Here is a 24,695-nt window from a genome sequence, read left to right on the forward strand (position 1 = left end):
TTGCACTCTGCGCCTGGGGAATATAAAAAATAATTTAATATTATACGGTTTGCAACGACGTAATAACGTAATTTTTCTACAATATAAACCTGTTTATTATTTACGCGTTACCCCTACCGTACAAATATTTTTTGCAGGTATTATTTCCTTAACGGTTATAAACGGTTGGATAAAATTTATTAGGATTCCACGAGGGAATTTTACGGGAATATACGACGAAAAAAAAAATAATTCGTTAATCTGGTATTGGAAAACCGGCCACCTGGGTCCGGAAGCGCTTAAAACGTTGGTCCACCGGGTTAAAAATGTAAAAATTAAAGGACCAAAAATATTGGAGTGCGAGGCGTGCGTTTAAACACATAATAAAACAATAGTATCGAAACGCCCAAAAGGCGAACCATATAAACTTTACCATACAATATACCTAAATTTTTTCCATTTTAAAAAATTAGGTACTAGTATGCGGTATTTGCTATTATTAAAAAACGAATATTCGGGGCGTTTAACGATTATTCCGTTTACCGGAAAAGCGAAAGCAAAATTCGTGTTAACAATATTCGGTTTCGAACAGTGGATAACGCGCCAATACGGCCTACAAATTGCGAAATTTTTCTATAATAACGAATTTATTTTAATAACGTATACGGGATATACTTTTTACCAAAAACATTGCAAAAAGTTTGGGATCGAAATAAAAACGCCTTTTTTTAATATATATAAACCGAACGGCCAAATAAAACGTTCGGGATAGGAGGTAATTATACGCGCGTTTAAAATGCGTTTAGCAACCAATTTACTTACCTTTATTTGGCCAAAAATAATTATAACCGCAAATTATCTTATTAATATAAATTTATTAATAAACCGGAAGGGTTTTAACCCAAACGAAATCCTATTGGTATAGTTTAAGGGGTTTTTTAAATGGTATACATTTGTATTGCTTATTATATTAAACAAAAACCTGCGCCTAAATTGGTTTGGTACGTACGTATACGGGTGTAAAATTTACGTATTAAACCCGGTAAAAACGAAATTAAAAAACAGGGTAATATTTAAAACGAGCTTTAAAACGCACGTAAAATACCTGGTTGGATATAAATCCTTTAAAATATACCATATTTGGGTACCCTTTTTCGACAAGGTTATTATTTTACGCAACGTCCGATTCGACGAAATACGTTTTTACCAGGGACCAAAAAAAAAAAAAATAAAAACCGGTAAATTTAATAACGAATACGAGTTTTTAATAAACCGGATTTACGAACTAATATTGGAATTTTTAAAAGACGGAATAATCGAACGTTTGAATTTATTACGGAATAAACCATTATTCGCACCTAATTTAGGCGTTCCTATTTTTAATTAGGGGTTAAATAACGTATTAATACTATAAAAACGGAGCGCGGAAACACCTACGGAGCACCGCAATATGCATTTCCGCGAACAAATCGCAAAAAACGACATTTTTAAAAATTTGGGCGGACCGATCCCAGGTAAAACGGTTAACCAACCGGAACCGCTTGGAATATAAATAATTAATAAACCAGTAAAATATACGTTGGTAGTACCAACGTATTTAAAAATTTTAAAAAATAGTGCAATAACGTTTAAAACGGGAAAAAATTACGTATTCGGTATACGCACACCAAATAATAACGGATTTCCACCACGTGCGCCCACGGACCCTGTAAAGGAACCGGGTGCGCCGAAACTAATAAAAAACACCCGAACGGTAAAACCAGTTATTATTAATAACGAATCGGCGCGGGAATACCTTACGCCTAACCGTTTTTTCGTCGGGGGTAATACACCGGAACCGCAGTCCGAACCACCGAACCCGACGAATATTACCGTTATATCCGCACGACCCCCAAATATTACGCCCGCGCCGGCACCCCAAACCAGCGTTTAAACGCGTATAATAAAATTTAAACGTTTTTCGAAAACGCCCCGACCTATTATAAAAATTTTGGAAACAAATACGAAGGGATAACGCCAACGCGGTAAAGGAAGCATAACCCGTGGAGGGCGCGGGGGTAATAATAATAATACGAGTTTTGCAAACGCGATTATCCCAAAGGGAAAAAACGTGGTATACGGAAATAATAATATTTATTTAAAACAAATATATACCGAAAACCGGATATTTGTTCCAAATTTTTAATTATAATTAGCGTTTTTATCAACGTTTTTACTTAATTAATAAAACACGTTAAAAGGCGGTAATTATAATTATAAAATATTACACGAAATTATCGCGGCGGTAATATAATAGAAAAAACCGGATAAAAAAATTAAACCGCATAAAAACGACCTTATATTTGCGCCTAAAACCTGGAAAAAGCTTATGGCGCACCCGGATAAAAAGCAGTTTTTCAAAGCAACGAAAACGAAATGGATAAATTTCGAAAAAAAAAAAATATAGGAAATAACCCCTCGGTCGAACTGCACCACAAAACCCGTACCGCTTATATGGGTATTTACGTATAAATTCGACAAAAACGGTTACCTCGAGCGTTATAAGGCACGGTTCGTAGTAAGGGGTAATTAATAAACGCCTAATACGTTTAAAAACACCTACGCGGCGATATTGGCCGCACGCAATTTTAAATTAATATTAGCCCTAATGGCGTATTTCGACCTCGAAGCGATCCAAATCGATATAAGCAACGCTTTCCTTAACGCAACGTTTAATATAAATAAACCAATATTTTGCACCGCACCAAAAGGGTTTGGGAAAAAAAATACTGTGCTTAAATTACGAAAAACGCTTTATAATATAAAGGAATTACCCAAATTTTGGTACGAAAAACTCCTAAAAACGCTATAAAGCTTAGGATTTAAACCAGTTAATAATAAACCATGTATATACGTATTTATACAAAACAGGGTTATCGTGATTTTTTTCGTAAACGATATAATCGTATTATATACCGAAAAACACGCCAGAAACGGTAAAACGGTTGTCGACGGCCTGAAGGTTAAATACGAATTACGGGAGGGGCAGCTTTTTTGGTTTTTTGGGATGCGCGTATTGCGAAATAAAAAGCAACGTATAGCGATTTTATTATACGATTCGTATATCGAAAAAATCGCTATACGCTTTAAATTTACAAAAAGCTTAAAATACCCGCCGACGCCATTACCAAAAGGTCCTATAACAAAATACGAAGGGACCGCAACTCCAAACGAGGTTAAAACCTACCAGGAAATGGTAAGGTTTATTTTATATACCGCAATTATATTTAAACCAAACGTTGCGCACGCAGCATTAATATTTTTTAAATTTTTTACCAATTTTAATTTTTTTTACAAACGTTTAACCAAAAAAATATTACTTTATTTATATAATACAAAATTTTTAGGAATTAAATACGGAACGAGCGATTAAAATTAGCATTTTATATTCGCAAATAACGCATCCTTCGGCGACGATTTAAATACGAGGAGGTTTTTAAAAGGATACGTAATAATATTATTCGGAGGAATTATTAATTGGAGGGCGGTAAGGTAAACCACGGTAACGACGTTTATAATAAAGGTAAAATTATACGCATTATCGAAGGCGGCCAAAAAAATTATAACTTTAAAGCGGATTTTTAAGGAAATACAATTAAATTTAAACCAACCCTGGAATTTATATTATAATAATAAATAAACGATTCGCCTAATCGTTAATAAAAACTTTCGCATTAATATTAATTTACGCTATATAAATATATAAAATATGTAATTTAAACAGGAATACGCCAAAAAAAATTTCTACGTTATTTACCTAAAAATAAAGTTTATACCTGCAAACGGATTTACCAAATCGCTATCGATCCCAAAATTCGAGCATTTTAGGGCATTTTTAAATTTTTATAACGTTTAACAAAATTTAAAAAGGAGTTCGGAAGCACGGTAAAAAACACAGCATTAAACAACGCGTGTTAAACCTATCAAAAAAAAAAAAAAAAAAAAAAAAAAAAAAAAAAAAAAAAAAAAAAAAAAAAAAACAACCATAAAAGGTAACGAACATATAAAATAACGAATATTTAGGGCCGAAACCCACCCACAAAAAAATTTAATAACCGGCGCTAACGCCGCCAGGAAATAATATAAAATAAATACCCGTAATAGGTTAACCATTAAAAATCGCACCCATTACCGCCGGTACGCTATTTATAACGGCCAACCCCGATCCCACCTGGGTATTACGAAATAACGCCTTTTTTGCGTTTTACGGCGCAAAAGGAACACCAAAAACCCTTTTTACGGGTTTTAACGCAGGAATATTCCTCGTTTGGAAAATTACCAGTTTTTTCGTTTAAAATTCGGTCCAATCCCGGAAATAATACGTAATTACGTTCCGAAAAAATTGGACCTTTTTAACGGGGGTACGCGGCGATATAAAAAACGCCTGGCCTAAATCGCGCGCGGTGCGTTTAAAAAATCCCCCAATTAGGAAAAAAAGGCAGGTATACCTATTTTGGCAATTCCAGCAACGCGGTAAACGCGTTCCCCGAATACGGGAACGTACGCCGGGTTAATTAACGCATAAACCGGTCGCAATTCCGGATAAATACGTTTTCGTATACCCGAAATATGGTACCGGGCGATTTACAAAATCGTTTGGGCGTATACGGCGGGGGCGAAAACGACGCGATTACGGTACGTACGTTAATTCGCGATATTTATAAATAAACGTTTTAAAATAGGGGAAATATTTACGGAGCGGACGGGGCGGTCGTCGCTGTCCTCCTCCTCCTCCTCCTCGGTTTTTTCCCTCCTCCTTTTCCTATTTATATTTTTTAGCTTTTGCATATATAATTAACGTTACTTTACGCTTTTAGGCACGGTTTGGGAACAATTTACGGTGTTTTTAACGCCGCGCGCGCCTTTAACACGCCCGGAAACGGCTTTAAAAGCGGCGGCCTGGGTAAACGCGGGGGCGGGCTCGGTAGCGGCGGGGGCGGGCGTAAAATCGGTAGGACTTTTAACCATTGGTATTTCGGTAATAATTTCCTCGGTTTGCGTTTCGGAAATTACCGTTTCGGCGGGGATAGCGGCGGGGGCCGTATCGGTAACCGTAAAAATAAAAACGGCGCCGGTAATAACGGTAAAAAAAATTTATATTTTACCGTTAATTTAACATTATAAAACCGGTTGCGATATAAATTATACCCGTTGGTTTTCAATTTCCCGCTGGGAAAATTGAAAAACGCGCTGCAATTGCAACGTTTCGGTTACGTTGGTTCGTTTATATATATATAAAAAACGCGTTAATTAAGTCGCACGTTCGGAAATTCGCCAAAACGCAAATAAGGATTTACAATTATACGCGCTTTTCGGCGCGACCAAATCGATTTTTATTAATAGGAGTAAAAAAAAATATTATATTATACCCGTTAACCAGCGCCCAACCGGTATTTAGCGTATAACGCGGTTTACGCGCAATTTAACCCGCCAAAATAAACGGAAAAGGATTTATTTTTATTATTATTACTATTGCTGCTGGTACTAATATCGACGTTAGCAGGCGCGCAAACCGTTAAACGCAAAATATAAAGCGCAAACGACCATTTACGAATTGGGTATTTGGGTATAAAATAAAATTTAAAATTAAAATTCGGATTTAAAAAAACGAACGAAATATATATTCGCCGTGCGTTTACCAATTTTATTACAAATTATTGTCGCTATTAATACAATAGGGGGTATAATATTACGGATTCGTCGCCATTAAAAAAGGTTTACCGCCTGCGCTAAATATAATAAAAAGCGCTAAAAGCTGGTAAAACCCGTTTGCGGCGCGCGTTGCACCGCTACCGCTTATTAGCATTATAAATTTCCTTTGTTTACGTAAATAAATATATATAAATATTAGCCGTAAGGGTTGTATATAGTTATATAAATAGTTGATTCTGCTTATTTACGCAAAGTTAATTGGGGGGTGTGTTGCAGTAAATAGATTTTGGTATTACATGACCAGATGAGTTTAATTAGCGCTGTGTACACCATAAAAGCGCTGCCACGCTCGTTAGCCTAAATAGCGCACCCTACCTGAATATATGGCTCTCCTACCACTCATGCAGGCTGCACGTGTACGTTCGTGTGCGTCAGCAGTAGTTTTAAACACTCCGAGTGCGGGGCAAAGGCCCCTGGCTAGTGGTTCTAGGGCCTACAACCGGGCCAGACCTCGGCGATATGCCGATGCGGAGTCGGTCTTTTTCTGGACCTAAGCGCAAGCAGAGGCGGGGGGGTTTTGTACCGACATGATCTTGTCAAAAGCACACGACTTTAATTATCAATAGAATCCCAGGTGTATTCTCGAGCGACAAAACAGCCCGTCTTCAAACTTTTATTAAACTGTAGGCTCTTGTCTTTGCTATTTTGCTATTTCAGCAGCTGCTTTACCCCCACATATTGACGCAGCTGCACCCGTCTCCCCAAGTCGCCCCATTAACGCCTGTCGGGAAGGACAGTAGGCACAGGCGGCCTGCTCGTGGTCCTGGGCAGCTCCGGCACGGGCTTGGTGGGGATGCAAGCGCAAGCGCTGCTAACCCTCGAGACTACGACGGGTGCCTGCGTAGGTGCGGGCGGGGCGTCGTCGTCAGGGCAAGTGTCGTCGTCGTCCTCGGGCGGGGGCGGGGGAGCGGCAGCACCGCCGCAGGCATCGACGGCATAGCTGGGAACACCAGCGGTGTCAAAGTACTGGCGGGTCAGGAAGTCGTGGCAGAAGTCGGTGCTGGCCTCGAGGCGGCCGGGGATGTGGGAGGCGCGGAGGGCGCGCATGCAGTTGTCGGCGCTGCAGGTCTTGGGCTTGGGGCACTCCTTGGACGTCATCTTGACGACAAAGGAGCCACGCTCGATGGTGTGCACAAAGATGAAGCCCGACTTGAACCCGGCGTAGTGCGACCACGAACCCAGAAAGGCGACGGAGCCGGAGCCTTCATTCTCGTCGTCCTCGGGGTAGATATCGATGAAACCGGCCTCGCAGACACTTCCGCCGGTGGGGTCCGAGGGGATCGATCTCACGTCCCAAACGTTGAGGCCGTTGCCGTAGTTGGACTGGTAGACAAAGCCGTCAAAGACGTACTGGTTGTGGTCGATACCCCGAGTGCGGTGCGCAAAGTTGCCAGTGTACACGGGGTTCTCGAGGTCGCGGATGTCAAAGATGTGAGTAGTGGGCAGACCACGCGTCATCGGGCCGACGTCGGCGTCACGCTCATCAAACTCGTCGTCAAGCAGCAGGTACTCCTGGTTCATCTTGTCGAGAACAGCACCCTGGTGGATGTATTCGGCGCCAGGGAAGCTGGTGATGGAGATGATGTTGGTGACGTTGCCGTTCTTGTCGGTCGCATCGTAGATGGTCAGGGTGTCCTCGTTGTAGCCGTAGCAGATGTCACGGCCCTCGTAGCGCTTGTCAGGGCCACGGTAGACGAGGCATTCAGCGTCGTGGACGTATCTGTTTTTTTTTGGGGTACGAGATTTTTTTAGATGCTATTCACACGGTAAAACCTGCTCTCAAGTGTATAGGTAAATCACTCACCCGTCACCGGCAGCACAGCCAGGGCTGAATGGCTTTGTAGGGTCGCTGATGTCGAGGTAAATCAGACCGCCCTTGCAAGGGAGGTCGTTGGGGCGGACACGAATGCTTGAGTTACCGCCTACGGAGCCGCAGGCAATGGCATAGCCAAGCTCCTCGTTTACAACGACGTTGTGAGTGCGGCCGACCGGAAGCTCGTCCCAGTGACCGGTGAGTTCTTCCTGGGTGAAGGTCTTGGGGCTAGCGGGGTCGAGGTCGAGCAGCTTCTTCATGTCAAAGAACTGAATGCCGTGCTCGATGGCCTCGGAACCGACAACCATTATATCTTTGACCACACGAATCTCCCTCCAGCGCGAGCCGATGGAGTCGAACTGGGGAAGGCGGCCCAGGTATGAGAGCTTGCCCTCGCTGGTGATCTCGGCAAAGGCGGTTCCATCGAACTGACCAATGGCGACAAACTCACGTCCGTCAGCCGAAGTCCAGCCCCAGGACGACGAGCCTTGACCTTCCTTGCTGCCCAAGTCGGCATGCGAAAGGAAGTGATACAAATCAATCTATTGCCGTGGTCGTTAAGTGTCAGTGCATGCTCTAGACTCTATACCAGACTAGCACTTTCGAGGTGCCAGGTTCCAAGACTAACATTGTTGCACCTGAATGTGCTGTTGAAGTCACCGGGGATAGCGGCAGCAAAGCCGTTCTCGCACTTGGTGTAGCCCAGCTCAGGGTATTGGAAGCTGTTCATCTGACCCGAAGCCATCTGGGCGTCCCACTGCTTGACCTTCATCTCCATGATGCGGTGGTGGACAGCGCCCGAGTCGTAGTCGGCCTTCTCGAAAACGGCCGCCCTACTCACGCCAGCCAAGGCGGAGTAGAAGGCAGCGACAGCAGCGATGCGAACCATGATGGCGGCTGAACCGTGTCGGCCTTGAACTGATACTCAGCTTTTTTTAATGGCCAAAAGAAAGGCTCAAGCGGCTAGGTTGGGGCTCAATGGCAAGAAAGAGGCCGCGGGCTGACCGAGAAAGCCTAGAATCGCCTGCAGCAGTTTGTGTTGGAGGAAAAGACTCCTTCTTATATCAGCGGCCAAGTCTGTCGTCATTGCTACAACTTGCCCATGCCGTCGTCGCCATGGAGCTGTCGAGCTGCTTCATTCGGTAAGTGCTTGTTCCCATGTTATTCTTGTCGCTGCCGTGGCAAACGTTGGCAAAGATAGTGAGTGCAGGGTATCCATTGGGCAGATCCAAAGGGGGGAATACCGATCTTCGACGGTTACCGTAGCCATGGTACGGCCAAACAGGCTGGTGGCTCTCGGCGCCGAGAGGACCAAGCCAGAATGGAAATTGGCCGGCGTTCTTGGCTGTAGCTGTCGAAATGGACTGGCAAAGCGAGAAGGCGGGTCGTCGAGCCAAGCCAACCTCCCTCTGAGCGCCGATAGGCAGGGCCAAGAAAGCAAGGGGAAAATAATGATAGGCTCAGCAGGGGCGAGCTTGTTGCGCCATTATGAGGGTATCGATGCGGAGGATTGCGAGTGGGAGTGCCCTACCCCTCACCGCGACTCTCCAACAGTGTTTGTGTTCCCCCGCAAACTTGGGTTCTCTTGGCAGCTTATCTTGGCATTGAAACCAAATGTCGTTCTAGGCAGGTGGTATTGATCAAGTTTTCTTGAGGCGTGGCTGGTCTCCGATGACCCGAAGGCCGGCGTTGAGACAACGGTGCTCGGAGGTGGGCGGCTTGAGAAAAGCTCCATCAAGCCCTGCACCGTAGCAAAGGTAGCCGAGTGGGCACCGTGGGCACCCGCCGAGCACCTTGGCCACGGTTGGCTCTGTCTAGGATGGCATCTACCCTTTGTCACCCAATTTCTTTATGTAATCTGCCCAAGACTTGCTTGGGTTGCCCAGTCGAGAAATTAAATTTACTACGCACCTTAGAGTTGTGACTGGCATTGTGACTCGGGAGGAAACCCCTAGTCTTGGTAGGGTCAATGATTATTTGACGGTTGCTTCGGAAACATACATCAAGCGCGGATAAAAACCATTGGTCACGTAAGATTGTTTGGACACCACTTGCCGACCACTCATTGTGGCTTAATGAGGGGCATGAGGGGTTTCTGTTCGATATGACATTCTTCCACAAACTCGACCTTGTAAACCAACACCGCTATTTGAGCCATCACAAGTTGCATGACAGCGATGGCAGAGATGCTATCGCCAACCATTTTGACAAGCCATGTACAGAGTTGATCTCAGTACCGCACATATCTAGTCTAGCCATGACAGTTGCTATAAAGAGTTCCTACTACCAGTGATGCGAATACATGATGGTGCGCCAAAACTACTCAAGTATCTACGCCACATGGGCAGCTGGCTAACCGTAAGATTATCCATGTCCTCCAGACTCTGCTTTATAAGCCTCTATCCGAAGAGAGCGGAGAGATTCGACTCATGGTGGTCAATCCGGGCAACACATCCGACCCAATCAGCTGCAGTTTCGACACAATCTCCCTGACCGACACACCGACGCCAGCTTATGATGCCCTCTCTTACACCTGGGGAGATGCAAACACCGGTCTTGAGGCGATTCTTTTAGATGGACAGATCCTGCATGTACGACCCAACCTCTATGCCGCGTTGCAGGCAATCCGCAACAGCACTGATCCAACTGTACTATGGATCGATGCCATCTGCATCAACCAATCGGATGCAGGGGAAAGAGCCCGGCAGGTTCGTATCATGAGAGAGATTTTTGCCAAGGCTAGAACAGTTTTAGCCTGGGTAGGCCCATTACAAGACGAGCGTGATTTCGACGCAATGGACCTCATGACCAAGATCATCCTCGAGCCGGCAACATCTCCAGGAGAGGCCACTCGGTCCGTGATAGGTTCAGATGATTCCCGCCAGAACCCATTGTCCTCACTTTACCGCTTTCTCTCCAGACCCTACTGGGGCAGGATGTGGATAGTGCAAGAGCTCGCCGTCGCGCGGGAATGCTGGGTCCTCTGCGGGTCGATCAGGCGGCCCTTCGGCGACTACATTTCTCTGCCGGCCAAGCTGCTGCCACTGATGCAGCTCAAGGACCTGGAGACTTCCGTATCGGGGGAAGCAGCCGATCTTGCGGGAACCCTGACCTTCACTCAGATGATTGACGCAGTGTGCCATTTCCGAGATGACGGCTGCGAAGTCGATCTCCGAAGTGTGCTGGAGTTCCTTGCGGGCCACGGCTGCTCAGATCCAAGGGACAAAGTTTACGCAATACTGGGATTGTGTGGCGAAGCAACCCGGGCAGCAATCGTTCCCGAGTACAGCGAGGCAATGACGCTCGTGAAGCTGCATCGCCTGGTTGTGGAGCACTGCCTCGAAGTCGAGGGAAATCTCACGGTTCTTGCCGGACCTCGTCACTTTGCCGCACAGGATGATGGCCTACCATCTTGGTGTCCAAGATTCGACGATATTGACCAGTGGCTTGCGAAAGATCCCTTGGATCTCCGAGGTCCCGGCCTCGCCCATTCGCCTTTGCTGAGGTTCATTGAGCATGCGGAATCGGGACCGACTAGACTAGTAGTCGGTGGTTACACGGTAGGTAGGATTGCTTCTCTTGTAGACGTCTACGAGCCCGACATGGCATTGGAAAGCCCAGCACCGCTTCCTCTGCTTGAAGAGGTCATCAACTCGACTCTGCAAAAGGTAGCAAAAAGCATTACGGAGTCAAACACCAAACTTGATGGAGGAGGCTTACTCAAACAAGCGGTCATGTCTACACTTGCATGGCTGCTATCATCTGAGGAAAGACCTCCAACTTCCGAGTTCTTTCAGGACGTGGCATCGACCCGTCTCAGGCGTAACAGGATATTTATCACGGAGCAGGGCCTGGTTGGAGCAGGGCCTGTTGTTTTTGGGGAAGATGACTTGGTCTGCGTAGTATATGGCATGTCTCTACCGATCGTCCTTCGACCAGTTGCTAGCAGACCTGGCGAGTACCTTTTCTTTGGAGATTGCTTTGTTTACGGGCTGTTGGAGGGACACTTGGCAGGCCACAATGTGCAGGGCCATTGTAGGATCGGGCCCAGTCAAGAGTTTGTAATTTGCTGAGATTGTTGAAGTTTGAAAAGAATAAGCAAACCTAGAGCAAGACGATGTCATTAAAATTGCAAGAACTGAATCTGGCAACAATATGTTGCTGACTCTGTACAACCTGGCTTTGATTGAAGCCGTTGTTATATCTCCGTTGTATAAATTGAATGGGCGAATAACGTTTTACCTAATGGCTAGGCTTGATATGGGACTAATTTCACGCACTTGCTTGCCAGCTGGGCTTAATCTGGGTAATCCTGAAGCCAAGGATTTCGTGGATAAACTTGATACGGCAAGTTTGTCACCTTTGAAGCGCCGTGTTGTCTCCTCCAGCAGCGAAAATACGGGTCCCATTACCGGCCGAGAGTAGAAATTTGTTTTACCCGGGCCAGTCGTCGATCGGAAAACTGATCCCGGCCTGCACCATCCCGCAGCTATGAGAAAGCATGTGCGCACAATCTATATAGTTTTCCTGGGCTGCCCGTGTCTCCCTGACAAACGTGACCTGTTCGGCTAAGTACCCCATACTCGAGAATAGATTGCAACACATTCAGCGGCGGCGGCAACATCGGCACTTGAGTTGCAACCCAGTGCCAGTCCGCAATTCCTCATGAGTCCCAAAGGAGCATACCCAGCATCCAGGACTTCTAATACCCTAAATCTGATTTGCCGATAATTCGAGAATGACCACCTTCGTGGCTGTCACTCCCGGCACAACCTGGCAAATTCCTTGCCGTTATAAGAGACGAGACTGACGCTCCACTCTTCCCATCCCCTGCGTCTTGTCGCAGCCAAGTATACCACCACAAGAATAACAACAGTCAAGAAGAGTCAAGACGACAAAGATGGGCATCAAAACCTCCTTCACAGCAGCCCTGCTCGCCATCCCGCTGGGCCTGGCACACCCGCACCCCGTCGACGAGCCTGAATACCAACACCATGCCAGACCACTGATGGAGCGATCTCTGGATCACTGCGCCGGACACTTTGCCGAGCCCGAGTTCATAAAGAGGACTATCGACCGCCACAGCGACGAGTACGACAGGTTACGACGCGCTCTGGGGATTGAGCCCGAGGGGAGGTGAGCAATTATGATTTCTTGTTTACCCAGTACTTTACCTTTCTGATTGTCTCTTCCGCAGTCCCCACATCTCCAAGCGAGACTACATCTCCGTGTCCAGGATCGACCACAAGAGCAAGAAGCCCGTCTCCAAGGGCATGGATCTGTCGTCCCTGTTCACAGACTACGGTGCATGCATGCTCATGCCCGCTGTTGACCAGGGCCCGCTGTGTATGTGTGCCTAGCTCCGATGGCAGAGGAAACTGAGCAGAGCAGAGAACTGACAACGAAAGCCGTTACCCTGACCCGCAGACGTCAAGGGCGAGGAAATCCGCAAGGACATCACAAACGGCGAAAAGGGCATCCCGATGACTCTCGCCATACAAGTTGTCGACTACCAGACCTGCAAGGTTTTGCCAGACGCCTATGTGGACATCTGGAGCTCGAATGCAACGGTAAACAAGTCCCCTGGAGGAATGCGGTTGTGAGACCGTGACGCTAAGGCTGTAGGCATTGAATGAAACAGGGTATGTACGTTGGCGTACAAGGCTACCCAGGAATGGGTGATCCGAAAGATGCCAGCATTCTCAAGGGAACCACACTCCGCGGCGTGCAGCCCACAGACAAGGCCGGAGTAGCTTCCTTCGACACCCTGATGCCAGGTCATTACGAAGGCCGAGCAACACATATTCACGGCAAGCAGTGCATCCCACAGCCCATTAGTCCCATTGTCAAGAAGAAGAAAAAGAGAAAAAAAGAAATCATCACACTAACCTCCGATATCCCCCCGAAACAGCAATCGTCTACCTCGGCGCCACCAAGCTTCAAAACAACACGCTGTCCGGCGGCCGGGCGGCGCATGTCGGCCAGCTGTACTTTGACCAGTCGCTAGTGACGGCGTCGTCGCAGACAGCGCCCTACAACACCAACCGGATGGCGACGACGCTCAACGTGCGCGACTTCCTCTTCATGCAGGGCGCCAACGGCGACGACCCGATCGTCCGGTACGCGCTGGTCGGGGACAGGCTCGAGGACGGGCTGTTTGCGTGGATCCGGTTCGGCGTCAGGGCCAACGCCAACCTGCCCGTCAACCCGGCCGCGTTTTGGACCGCCGGCGGCGGCGTCATGAACCCGACCGGTCCCGTCTCGCGCCTCGGTGGCGGTGGGTTCGGCGGCTGGCCGGGCGGTAGGAACAAGGCGAGGGCCGTTGCCGAGGCTGTTGCGGACAGGGAGGATTAGAGAACTTGCTGTGGCGGGAGGTTCGGTTTCGATGCAGGAAAAATGTTGGCGAGATGCGAAGCGGTGCAAAGGCTGGGTTGATGAGGAGGAGATTGAGATGCAAGCTGCCAAAAGAGACGGATCAAGGTGACATGGTTTGAGATGAAAAATATGCTGTCACTAAGCATAATATATATATATATATATATATATATATATATATATATATATATATATATTTGATATTCAAGGAGTGGTGCGTCGAAGGGAGTTTTTGGTATGAAATCCACAGTTTCTTATTCTTCTTGGATTCGCTGGCCTCTTTCATTCACATGCCATTGCATCCCGAGCCAAGTTTTTCAAATCTGTCAAGATTATTTATCTTTTCTGACAACTAAACCCTTATTGCACAACACCTAACTTTGGTCAAACTAACGCGAGTTCACGTGACACCGCGACGAGCAACGTCGAGTTGACTCCTCTCTGTTTTTTGGCCTTATTCTTTCCAAGGCTAGTTACTTTGTGGGGCACTGAAACTGATTGATACAGCTGCCAGTTCGCGCTGTGATCATCTCGGGCCACACTGATAATCACATCATATCCCACGAACAGCCGCAAACTACCTCGCCCTACAATAGCAATTCAAACCAAGCCTGAGTCCTTGTACTCATCATGATTACTCCTACCATGTGAGTCTCCGTAGCTACTCTCCTGTCCGTTATGTCCTGATTCTCAGGTCAAAGACCAACATCAGATCTCGCTCACCAGGATTATGCTGGCGGCAATCTTCTACATGCTCCGGGTGCTGCATGCTCTTCGAGACGATGATCGCTTTCCTTTGTGGAACTCGGTTCCTGAGGTTTCCCTCTCGGTAAGTCTAGAGAGAAGGTTTGGAGAGAAGCGGAATGTCTGGCTGCGACTGACATCTGGCATTTACCAAGGTATGGAAGGCCATTGGCAACCTGATCCGCTACGGCAGGATCAAGAAAAAGGTCAGATTCGACATGTCGCACCTTGAGCAATCAACAACGCAGGCAGACTAAAAACTCTGGGTACGCCATCATGTGTCTCTCGTCTTTACTTTGTGGCATCACTGGCTAACCCATCGCCCGGCGGACAAAGCCTCTCGACAAGTCTAGGCGTCTCTCCGAATCAGTAAATACCTCGAACATAAGCCCAGAAACATCGAGCGGTCCAGAAAAGGGTATTTGTCATGGCTTCAGGCTGTGGATTGTCGCACACGTGAATGCAGGTGGCGGTGCTTGTCATTGCTTGGAGCTCTGCTCAAGAAATTCATAAGGGACGGTGAGAATGAGGCATTTTTTTTTCATTAATGAATAATTCTCGAGAGGTGTTGAGCTGCCATCTCACATGTATATTGGAGTGAGTTCATTATGTCCATGCACTGAAAGTGCAGGCTATTAGATGAATGTATCATTTCTAGTCTTGCAGACTCCAAGATTCGCCATTCGAGTCAACAAAGTTCACGCAGCTGTGTAAGGTAAACCAACACTGTCCTCCCAACTCTGAAAAGCACAGCAAGTCATTCCTCACGTGTATGATTCGGACCCTGCAGTAAACTCGGAACCAAAACGCTGCAGATCTGCTTGGCCTGACGTACTCAACATCCGTCCTGGGAGGCAGTGGGCTATATCGCAAGTCTATTTAGCCGTCAAGGATTGGTCAAACCATACGGCGGATTAAGGCGCAATTCGACGGGCTGCGGCTGGGCGCATGATTTGTTCCCGAGCTGTGCGAATGATAATTGGTACGACCGCACAGTCATGACGATCGCCAAGGAGGGGTTTGCTTATTTAGGTTTTCTGTAGATAAAAGGCTCGAGGTTGTCCCAGATATTCAATCTATATTGAAAACCGGTTAAATTGGCATCTTCGGACGGTTTGGCCGACTCACCAGGAGCAAAATGTTTGAATGGGTCGACCCCAACCAAACACCCTCATCATCCTATATTCAGAGCATGGATGCTATTGCTTGATGATCGTGTGTCTGTATTTTTTCAGCAGCGGCAACTTTTACGGGTAGGTCTAGAACAAGATTTATTGATCGGTTCACTTTCAGCTGTGCTCCTCGCATATGCCCGTTGGCTAGGCGAAGCCGGCCCGCATGCATGTGCCATTGCCGTCTGGATTGTATTTGGAGTAGTACAAACTTGGTGTGAGATAGGACCTTTTCTTTTTTTTTCTTCTTCTTTTGCTTTTTTTCTTTTATGCTCTTCTCGCGCATCGTTTGCACCAAAGACGACTGGCAGCCAACTGACCAGGGGTCATTTACAGGGTCGTCCCGGAGCAGCGATCCCCGCGCCGTACTGTACCACGTACACCACGGTGACCTTCGGCTAGGATTTCCCACCATTCAACCATGAGACGGAACGGCGGCACGAATTAATAAAATCGTTCCTCCGATCTTTTTAGCTTTGGGATCCACCGAGCAGGAACGTTTTTTTTTTTTTTTTTTTTTTTTTTTTTCTGTTGTAGCATTGGATGCCCTGAATAGCCCGAAGAATAAACAAGATCCACACGCACTTGTTTGCAGCGGCTAAATAAGTATGAGCTTGTTTATATTTGTCAGGGGCCAATTAGCGTCAATCTGTCCGTAGCAGCATCAAATAAAGTAGCGATATTTCATGACTGATGTAGAGACTTATCTGGTGGTAGCAGCTAGCAAACTATATAAGATGCCAACAATGTCTCGTGCGCTCCATGACGCCCAACTCCAGGAGGACAACCCACGCTCCGGGTCCCGCAAAGCCAGTAGTGAACCATGCGCTCCTCACCGCTTCTGCTGCAGCTTTTGCTCTGCGTCCCCGGCTTGGCCGAGACGTTTGACTACGTAATCGTCGGCGCCGGCACTGCAGGCCTGGTGATCGCCAACAGGCTGTCGGAAAACTCGGCCGTCACCGTCGCTGTGATCGAGCCCGGCGGCGACGAGCGAGAGAACCCCCAGGTCAAGAGCGCCAGCAGCTTCCTGCAGGCGTTCAACACCCGCGTCGACTGGAACTACCGCACGGTGAACCAGCCCTTTGTCAACAACCGCCCGCAGCAGTACCACCAGGGAAAGGGCATCGGGGGAACCAGCATCATCAATGGCAGGTTGCGTTTTGTGCGGTTTGCGGGAGCCGTGCTTCAAGGTTCCATGAGAATAAAGCAAAGACTAACAAAATACAGGAATGAACTACATCCGGGCCGAAAAGGCCGAAATAGACGCGCTGGAAAAGCTCGGCAACCCCGGCTGGAACTGGAATACGCTGTTCCCCTACTACAAGCGCAACGAGCGCTTCACCGTCCCGAGCGAGGCCCAGGCGAAGGCGGGCATCAAGTACAAGGCAGAGTACCGAGGCACCGACGGGCCCGTGCGCACCGGGTTCCCCTTCGACACGGCAAACTCGACCTACGGCGTGCAGATCCGGCAGACCTGGGCCAACGTCGGCCTCCCCGACAATCAGGACTCGTCTGGCGGTGACGTCCATGGAGTCTCGTCGAACCCGCTCACGATCGACCGCGACGCCCACATGAGGTGGGATGCCGCGAGGGCGTACTGGATCCCGGCCGAGGGAAGGGCGAACCTCAAGATGATCACGGGCACGGCCAGGAAGATCGTCTGGAGGACGGGCACCACGGGCAATGTGCAGGCGAGCGGAGTCGAGTACCTGACTGCAGCGGGCCAGGCGGTTGTGGTGGATGCGAGGAGGGAGGTGGTGCTCTCTGCCGGCTCGCTGAGGAGCCCCGCCATTCTTGAGGCGTCGGGAGTTGGCAACCCACGGTAAGGGCCTCGTAACATCCCCCTCGACTCCACGAGATGAGACAAGCCGCCCATATAGTTACTGACTCAAAGCCCCGCCCCTCCTCCCTCCGGTGTCCCTCAACTGGCCAGTGTCCTGCAACCCCTCGGCATCAACGTCACGGTCGACCTCCCCGGCGTGGGCGAGAACCTACAGGAGCAACCCAACACCAGCCTCAACTACGGGCTGCGGGCGTCGCTCACGGGGCAGAACGGGATGCAGGCGTACGCGACGGCGGCCGACGTCTTTGGCAGCAACACGCGGGCCGTGGCGGCGGCGACGCTGGCCAACATCACCTCGTACGCCAAGCTGGCGGTGGACGCGTCGGGCGGGCCGACGTTTCTGAACCAGACGGCCGTCGAGACGCTCATGCGCGTGCAGCACGACCTGCTCTTCAACCAAAACGTCACCGCCGCCGAGTACCTGACCTTTGTGCGGCAGGGCGGCTCCCTGTCGCTCAACTTTTGGTGGCTGTACCCCTTCTCCCGCGGCAGCGTGCACCTCTCCAGGGACTCGCTGGCCAACGCCTCGGTCGTCGTGCAGCCCACCATCGACCCGCGCCTGAACATGGTGCCGTTTGACGTGACGGCCCAGGCCATGGTGGCCAAGCTGGCCGACAAGTTCTCCGAGACGTCGCCCATCAAGGATCTGAAGACTTCGAGGGGTGGGCTCGGGTCGAGCGCAACCGATGCGCAGTGGGAGAGCTTTGCGAGGAGTGGCAGTACGTGTCCCTTTTTTTTTTTTTTTTTTTCTCTCTCTCTCTGATGTGGACCCAGTCTCCGGGGACAACAAGATTTTATTCAAGAGCTGACTTGAAGCAATTACAGCCGCCGTCAACTCACACAACCTTGGCACCGCATCCATGATGAAGCGGGAGCTTGGCGGTGTCGTAGACCCTGAATTGAAGGTTTATGGCACGCGCAACGTCAGGGTCATCGACATGTCCATCTTCCCTCTCCAGTTCAGCGGGCACCCACAGTCTACCTTGTATGCGGTTGCTGAGAGGGCAGCAGAGATTATCAAGAAGGCTTAGTTGCAGTGTTGTTAAGGTTGGGACGGTGGAACTGAGCCACCAGTTTAGTTGCAAAGCAAGTGACGATCAAATGCCGATCAAATGCCGATCAATGAAGATTATTTTGCAATAAAAAGGGCTCTCCTAGGCTGTTGCTTGCATTCTACATTCTGGATCTACCTAGCATGTGTGCCAGATCACCAAAATGGCCCCGCTGCTTGTATTCCTAGTGCCATAGTGGTGCTGGGGATTTAAAGGAAAGAGTTTGTTTCTCGGTTTATGCAAACTATTAATACTTGGAAAACTCGCATAGAAGTGCGTAGCTGGCTCTCCGATGCTGTCGTGTCTAAATCATATGAGGACATGTTATAAATTTGTCGCCCGTTCTCGACCTAGCACAGCATCTAGGTCGAGAACCAGCTGCCTCTGGAAACTGATTCGTGAGAGCGCGGAGATGTATTCGTTTCGAGCGGTGATCTTCTATGGATGACAGTTCAGGGGATGCTAGTCTAACCCTAACAAAAGTTATAAACGGATCATTTTCCCCTGTCTAGTATCCCAGTTTGGGTCGCACGCAGCTATGCCGTGTCATGTGAGTTAAATTGCTAATTCGCCAGATCCAAGCACAAGGGGTCGGAGGTACGTCCAGACTATCAAAAATAGCCTTTGATCTTTTCAAATGATGGGAGAGCTCGGCAGCTAATGGGAACATATAAATACAGAGTGCTGTTATTTATTTTAGCACATACTTCTTGTGTTCTTCGAGGGACCAGCCTTGTCAAATGACTTCGTTCACGGCCGCTCATTTTTCCATCTCTCAAACAAATCAAAGATTCAAAGCTACAAGTCTCTGTCCTCGCAGCAACCGCCGGCCCGGCATTAATACAGTTCCCAGCGATAACAACGTTCGACAACTGTCACAATGCAGTTTGGAAGCCTCGTCTTTGCCATGGCCCTGCTTGCCTTTCAAGCCACCAGCGTCGCTGCCGCCGGCCGCTGGTGCAAAGCCCAAATCATGGAGGGTCACAAGACCGAAGTCAAAGCCATGTTGGTTGAAATAGGAGAAAACACTTATTGGAGTCTTGAAGGGGAGCAAATCATAGTAAAAGCTGATAAGGATTGCAAAATCACCAAGATCGGTGGAAAAATGGACGAATGCAGATATTGGTTCCAAGGGACTCCGTATGCAATCACGACTTTGACTTAGAGACGATGTGTGCGTTTTTCTTACAGGCCTTGGTGATTTGGCTGTATTTGCTGTGTTTGCTTTCATGTCGCGGTGCCGAGTCTGGGCAACATTCGATACTTGGTTTGGTAGAGTAGATCTTAATGTGAGGCGAATCTGATGGAAAATAATCAAAACAAACAACCACTTTTATTGAAAAGAATTTCGCGTCCGTGTCTTTCAAACACTGCGCGCGGCATTTGATCCACTACAAAGCTTCTTTGTTTGCTCGTTGCCGTTGTCCTCGCTGTTCTGCTCAAGGAACTCGTCGCTCAGAACTACCCCCAGAATCCTTCAATATAAGATTGAAATCTCTTTTTGTCCCAGCCGGGTGGTGACGTTCTACAAGGCTGAGAACCCAACACCTCGCAACACTTGAAAAAAAAAGAAAAAAAAAAAGAAAGAGAAAAAAAACTGCTCACTCCTAATCTGGCACTGTGAGCTCGCTTTCGACTTCAAACCCAAATACAACACTTTGATCCATGAGCCATCATATCTCGCTCAAGTATCACAGACATCAATATCAAGTCTTTTCAAGCTAGACATCCAACAAGATTTCCACAATGTCATACACCGAGCATAGAATCATCTCTTCAGAATACCCACTTGCTCCCCTTGAATGCTCAGAGCCGTGCCTGGAGTGGACCGATCAGATGACACGAGTTCTGGAACCCATCACCACCAAGGCTTTCAACGAGCATGGTGAGCAGTATGTGAGTTACAACTGCCACCTGCAGCCTTACTCCACCAACAGCCCATCCGCTGACCCTCGCCCAAACGACCACCAGTTCGACGTCTTCGAATACTGGGACAAGCCAAAGCTCAATGGCCACGCCGCATCCCAAGATCTCGTCCTGCGCCCCTGGGCCGAGCACGGAGCCGTCGCCAACACCATCCTCATCATATGCCGCGACCACTGCAGGGTCAACAACGCAGCCGGCTTTGGCTGCGGTCGGCCCTGCGCCGAGCAGTCCTGCCCAAACGTAGTCTTCGTCGCCGACGGCAATTTGTGTTTTGCCCACGCCTCGTCCCTTGCCATGTTCGACGCCAAGCAGCGACACCGAGCCTCCCGCGAGGCGGTGGCCCTGGAGCGGGCCAGGGACGATCGCGAGGCGGCGGCGGCGGCGCTCTTTGTGCTCAACGCCGGCGCCGTCGACAGGCCCATGCCCGATCCCGAGAACTACATGACGTGGTACGATCAGGAGCTGGACAAGTGGTACTGCATAAAGGCCACCGAGAGGCTTTTGCAGGCCGCCCAACTTATCCTGCCCGGGCAGCCCCACCACGATCCTCTCCGACGCAGCGTCCAGGAGACTGCGCAGACCTTTTTGGAGAAGTTTACGGCCCCTAGGGAGCCGATGGAGCTGGACTCGGACTCGGAGTCGGAGCAGTGATGTACGGCGCATGATACCCAGGGGAGCAAAGAAGGCTACTGGCCAGGATATGTGAAATTAGAGCACAGCTTTGGAGTCGGGCATTCGTGTGAAAGTATTCTAGCTATTCCTAACAAATAGTTCTCAGTCTGTAACATTTGTTTCTATGACAGGTGATATGCCTTTACTTAATAGGGAAGTAAGAAAACACAGGAATAGCGTGGACAAGGTGCTGAGTTTTTCTACCTTACTACGTTCATACGCACGCGGCACAAAAGGGACGCGTAGTTATAAGCCCCCTATCCTCATTGATATCAACAGTCGACATTTTCTGCCGACGAAACATCTCATGCTGCCTTGCTAGCCACAGCGACCGACTGAGCCTCTGCTTGACCAACCGTCTCTACATCGTCGTCAACTCTTTTGCCCTCTGGTACGGCGCCCACACATTGGTACTTGCGGAACTTTCTCGCCGGAAGCCTGGCCTCGAACTGTGGAGAATCCCAGTCTTTGTCAGTAAACGCACCAGTAATGGCATGATCGAAGCAAAGCAAACAAAGAGAAAGTAGAACAGGCTGACACACCATCTCGTTAATCTCCTCCAAGGTGCGACCCTTTGTCTCTGGCAGGAACAACCAGACCCACACGGCACCGACCACAGCTGACGGAAACCAGATGTAGCCGTACTGAGGGCCCCAGTTGAGCGAGTCAGGGTTTATAAAGTACGGCGCCGTAAAGGTCGTCAGCCACGCAAAGAAGAAGCCGACAGCAGCAGCGAGACCAAACGTGTAGCTGCGCAGACGCTGGGACGGGATTTCTCCTCCGACCAGCCACGCGTAGGCCGAGATGAGACCCTGTGATTAAAAAAAAAAAAAAAAAACAACGCCGCGGGTTTTGTTCAGCATATTGTACGCAGTTGTCAACATAGGCCAGAAGAGGCTGGCTTGCGGGAGAGAACCCACATTGTAGCTCATCATGTACAGACACGACAGCGCAACCAAGACGTTCCCCGTCTGGACCGACCGCCCGTGGACCTGATAGACCACGGCGATGATGAGCTGCAGCGCGCCGCACAGCACCAGGCCCCAGCCGATCAGCACGCGCCTCCGCCCGTACCTGACGACGATGCAGGCGTTGACCACGAGCGCGACCAGGCCCACGGCGCTGAGCACGCAGCCCATGGCGAACGGGTCGGCGACCTCGGCCATGGTGAAGAAGTACTGCTTGTACGCGATGATGAACATGGAGCCCGACGCGGCCTGCAGCGTGACGGCCGAGACGGACAGCAGCGTGCGGCGCCTGTCGACGGGGTTCTCGAACATGTCCCGGGCGCCCACGCCGCTGGCCAGCTCCTTTTCTCGCTCGATGGCCGCGCGGATCTCGGCCGCCTCGGCCGCCACGTCGTGGCCCCGCGGACGCAGCCACGCGAGCGAGGCCGTGCCCTCGTGGATCCGGCCCTGCAGGATCAGCCACCGCGGCGACTCGGGGATGAAGACCATGGCGACGCAGAGGATCACCGGCACGATGTAGATCAGCCCCAGCGGGATGAGGTATGCGTTCTTGTCTGGGATCGGGGCCGTGGCCCAGTTGATGACGGTTCCGACGAGGGTGCCCTGGTTGAACGTTTTTGGTGTCAGTGGCTTTGAGTCGGTTGCGTAAGATGGAACTAAAGAAAAAAGAAAAAGAAAAAAGAGAGCAATGAGACTAAGTAACAAATTTAAAAGGGGCAGCTCACAAATGAAGTACAAAACTGAAAAGCAGCCAGAAACAGCCCACGGTACTTTGCCGGGCTCGTCTCCTGGATGTACAGCTGCGAAAAGGTCATGAACCAGCCGTTGGCCAGCCCAATGACCAGCCGCCCGACGTAGAGCACGTTGATGTCCTCGGTGACCATCATCATGACGTTTGCGACGCAGCACAGCACCGACGCGATCCACAGGCACCAGCGCCGCGAGAGTCTGGCCGCGGCCGGCCCCGCGCAGACGGAACTGGCAAAGGCGCCCAGCGTCATGAGCGACGAGATGAGCTGTTGTCGGACCGGCGACAGGTTCCAGCCGATCTTGGGCAGCAGGTGCGGTGCCGGATGACCAAAGACCTAGATTTATTTTTTTCCCGTTGTAGGGCAAAAGGAGGGGTGTTTGTCAGCTTGTTTCCTTTTCCCCTCGGGGCCATAGCGGCCACTCTGGTGCCAATTTGGCAAGTTTGAGACCCTTCCTTACCTTGAGAAAGCCGGGCATTGCCTGCAGTCCTCCAATCAGGCCGAAATCAATGCCATATTGGAACGGCGATAAGATGATGATTCCGCAGGCGACAAACACTCGCCAGTTGGCTTTGATGGTGACCTTGTCTTCTGGAGTGGCCATGGCAATGGTGCTGTGTTGGATATCCTAGCCCGCTGGGTATGGCCAAATGGTTCTCGCCAAAAAAAAAAAAGAAAGAAAGAACATAAAGAGGTCTGGATCTGACTCCGAGGAGACAGTTAAGAATACATGGTTATAGATACATCGCCCTGGTGTAGCACCCAAGATGTCCCCAATGCAGAGGGATGCATCAAGAAAACGCTCCCTCAACGAAAAAATTCGGGCTTCTCTTTGTGGTCATCCTGCCCAGACCAGCGATCAAGTGCCGAACCGCAGTCCACGGCTTGGTAGGGAATCAAAAGTGTGCCCCATTGGTTGGTCGTAAACGTCAACGGGCGGGGGAAATGCAGTGGCATGCTAGAGATTCCATTGATACGCGTTCCCCCGCAAAATGCAACCCGTCCGGCGGCTATCCGTTCTCTCCCATTTAGCCCACCCGGCCTGCATGGGAGTGTCCGTTGGTGCAGCTCTCGGGCGCATGCTTCCGAATTTACGCATCCCTTGCAGCGGTGTCAGCAATTTGATTTATTTTGTCTCCTATTGTCTCAAAGATTGGTTATCTGCCTGCCTTCTCAGTTCTGGTGCATGGCATGCACGACGACGTCGACGAGGCCCCAGTGTTTTTGCTGGTACTGTTTGCCAAGTGATCTATTTGTCTATCTAGCTCTCTATCTGTTAAATGTTCAGTCTAGGTATTTCTGCACTTGTCCGATAGGGAGAGATGTGTCAAGGACAACCGGGTACGTCTCGAATCCGAGACTCGGGTCCACGACAAGATGCGTGCCATGAAATTATCAAGACAACAAATTGATACCCTCTGTAATCAAATCTTGTCGCATCCGTTCTGGCAAGGACAGGAGCCCTTGCATATCAAAATCTTGGCTGGAAGCTTTTCTTTTGGAGTTGTCAAGGGGCTTCTTCCGAACTTGTAAAGTTCACTTTGGACTTTGGGCAAAGCCTTATCTACCCGTTTCACTCATTTGTAAGCTTTCCTAGCTCCTCCCTAGTCCGACCAAACCTTTTCAAATCACATCCGTTTTCTTTTCCCTT

General features: G+C 49.3%; 7 protein-coding genes across 7 annotated transcripts; 5 read left to right on the forward strand and 2 right to left on the reverse strand.

The window, feature by feature from the left end:
* Positions 1–6,444: 6,444 nt before the first annotated feature.
* Positions 6,445–8,459, reverse strand: PpBr36_02481 (uncharacterized protein; the record flags this gene model as incomplete). Its single annotated transcript, XM_029889662.1, has 3 exons — positions 6,445–7,450; positions 7,535–8,085; positions 8,172–8,459. Coding segments are annotated over 3 exons (1,845 nt in total), but the record flags the coding sequence as incomplete, so codon positions are not given.
* Positions 8,460–9,923: 1,464 nt separating this feature from the next.
* On the forward strand, positions 9,924–13,897 carry PpBr36_02482 (uncharacterized protein; the record flags this gene model as incomplete). The annotated part of the gene is made up of 7 exons (XM_029889663.1): positions 9,924–10,397; positions 10,464–11,436; positions 12,420–12,679; positions 12,741–12,889; positions 12,971–13,113; positions 13,185–13,320; positions 13,455–13,897. Exons 1-7 carry the CDS (start codon positions 9,973–9,975, stop codon positions 13,895–13,897), a joined length of 2,529 nt encoding a protein of 842 aa, XP_029753356.1. The 5' UTR covers positions 9,924–9,972.
* A 651-nt stretch (positions 13,898–14,548) lies between these two features.
* On the forward strand, positions 14,549–14,919 carry PpBr36_02483 (uncharacterized protein; the record flags this gene model as incomplete). Its single annotated transcript, XM_029889664.1, has 3 exons — positions 14,549–14,565; positions 14,645–14,747; positions 14,818–14,919. The coding sequence occupies 3 exons, from the start codon at positions 14,549–14,551 to the stop codon at positions 14,917–14,919; spliced, it is 222 nt and encodes a 73-aa protein (XP_029753357.1).
* Positions 14,920–16,657: 1,738 nt separating this feature from the next.
* PpBr36_02484 (uncharacterized protein) lies at positions 16,658–18,708 on the forward strand (the record flags this gene model as incomplete). Its single annotated transcript, XM_029889665.1, has 4 exons — positions 16,658–17,024; positions 17,062–17,656; positions 17,729–18,396; positions 18,503–18,708. The coding sequence occupies 4 exons, from the start codon at positions 16,658–16,660 to the stop codon at positions 18,706–18,708; spliced, it is 1,836 nt and encodes a 611-aa protein (XP_029753350.1).
* A 901-nt stretch (positions 18,709–19,609) lies between these two features.
* PpBr36_02485 (uncharacterized protein) lies at positions 19,610–19,889 on the forward strand (the record flags this gene model as incomplete). The annotated part of the gene is made up of 2 exons (XM_029889666.1): positions 19,610–19,734; positions 19,823–19,889. 2 exons carry the CDS (start codon positions 19,610–19,612, stop codon positions 19,887–19,889), a joined length of 192 nt encoding a protein of 63 aa, XP_029753351.1.
* A 586-nt stretch (positions 19,890–20,475) lies between these two features.
* PpBr36_02486 (uncharacterized protein) lies at positions 20,476–21,306 on the forward strand (the record flags this gene model as incomplete). Its single annotated transcript, XM_029889667.1, has 2 exons — positions 20,476–20,625; positions 20,650–21,306. The coding sequence occupies 2 exons, from the start codon at positions 20,476–20,478 to the stop codon at positions 21,304–21,306; spliced, it is 807 nt and encodes a 268-aa protein (XP_029753352.1).
* A 326-nt stretch (positions 21,307–21,632) lies between these two features.
* Positions 21,633–23,648, reverse strand: PpBr36_02487 (uncharacterized protein; the record flags this gene model as incomplete). Its single annotated transcript, XM_029889668.1, has 5 exons — positions 21,633–21,776; positions 21,870–22,139; positions 22,248–22,898; positions 23,021–23,380; positions 23,505–23,648. 5 exons carry the CDS (start codon positions 23,646–23,648, stop codon positions 21,633–21,635), a joined length of 1,569 nt encoding a protein of 522 aa, XP_029753353.1.
* Between the last annotated feature and the right edge of the window lie 1,047 nt (positions 23,649–24,695).

This window comes from Pyricularia pennisetigena, chromosome 3 (genome assembly GCF_004337985.1).
Source record: "Pyricularia pennisetigena strain Br36 chromosome 3, whole genome shotgun sequence".
NCBI lineage: Eukaryota > Fungi > Ascomycota > Sordariomycetes > Magnaporthales > Pyriculariaceae > Pyricularia > Pyricularia pennisetigena.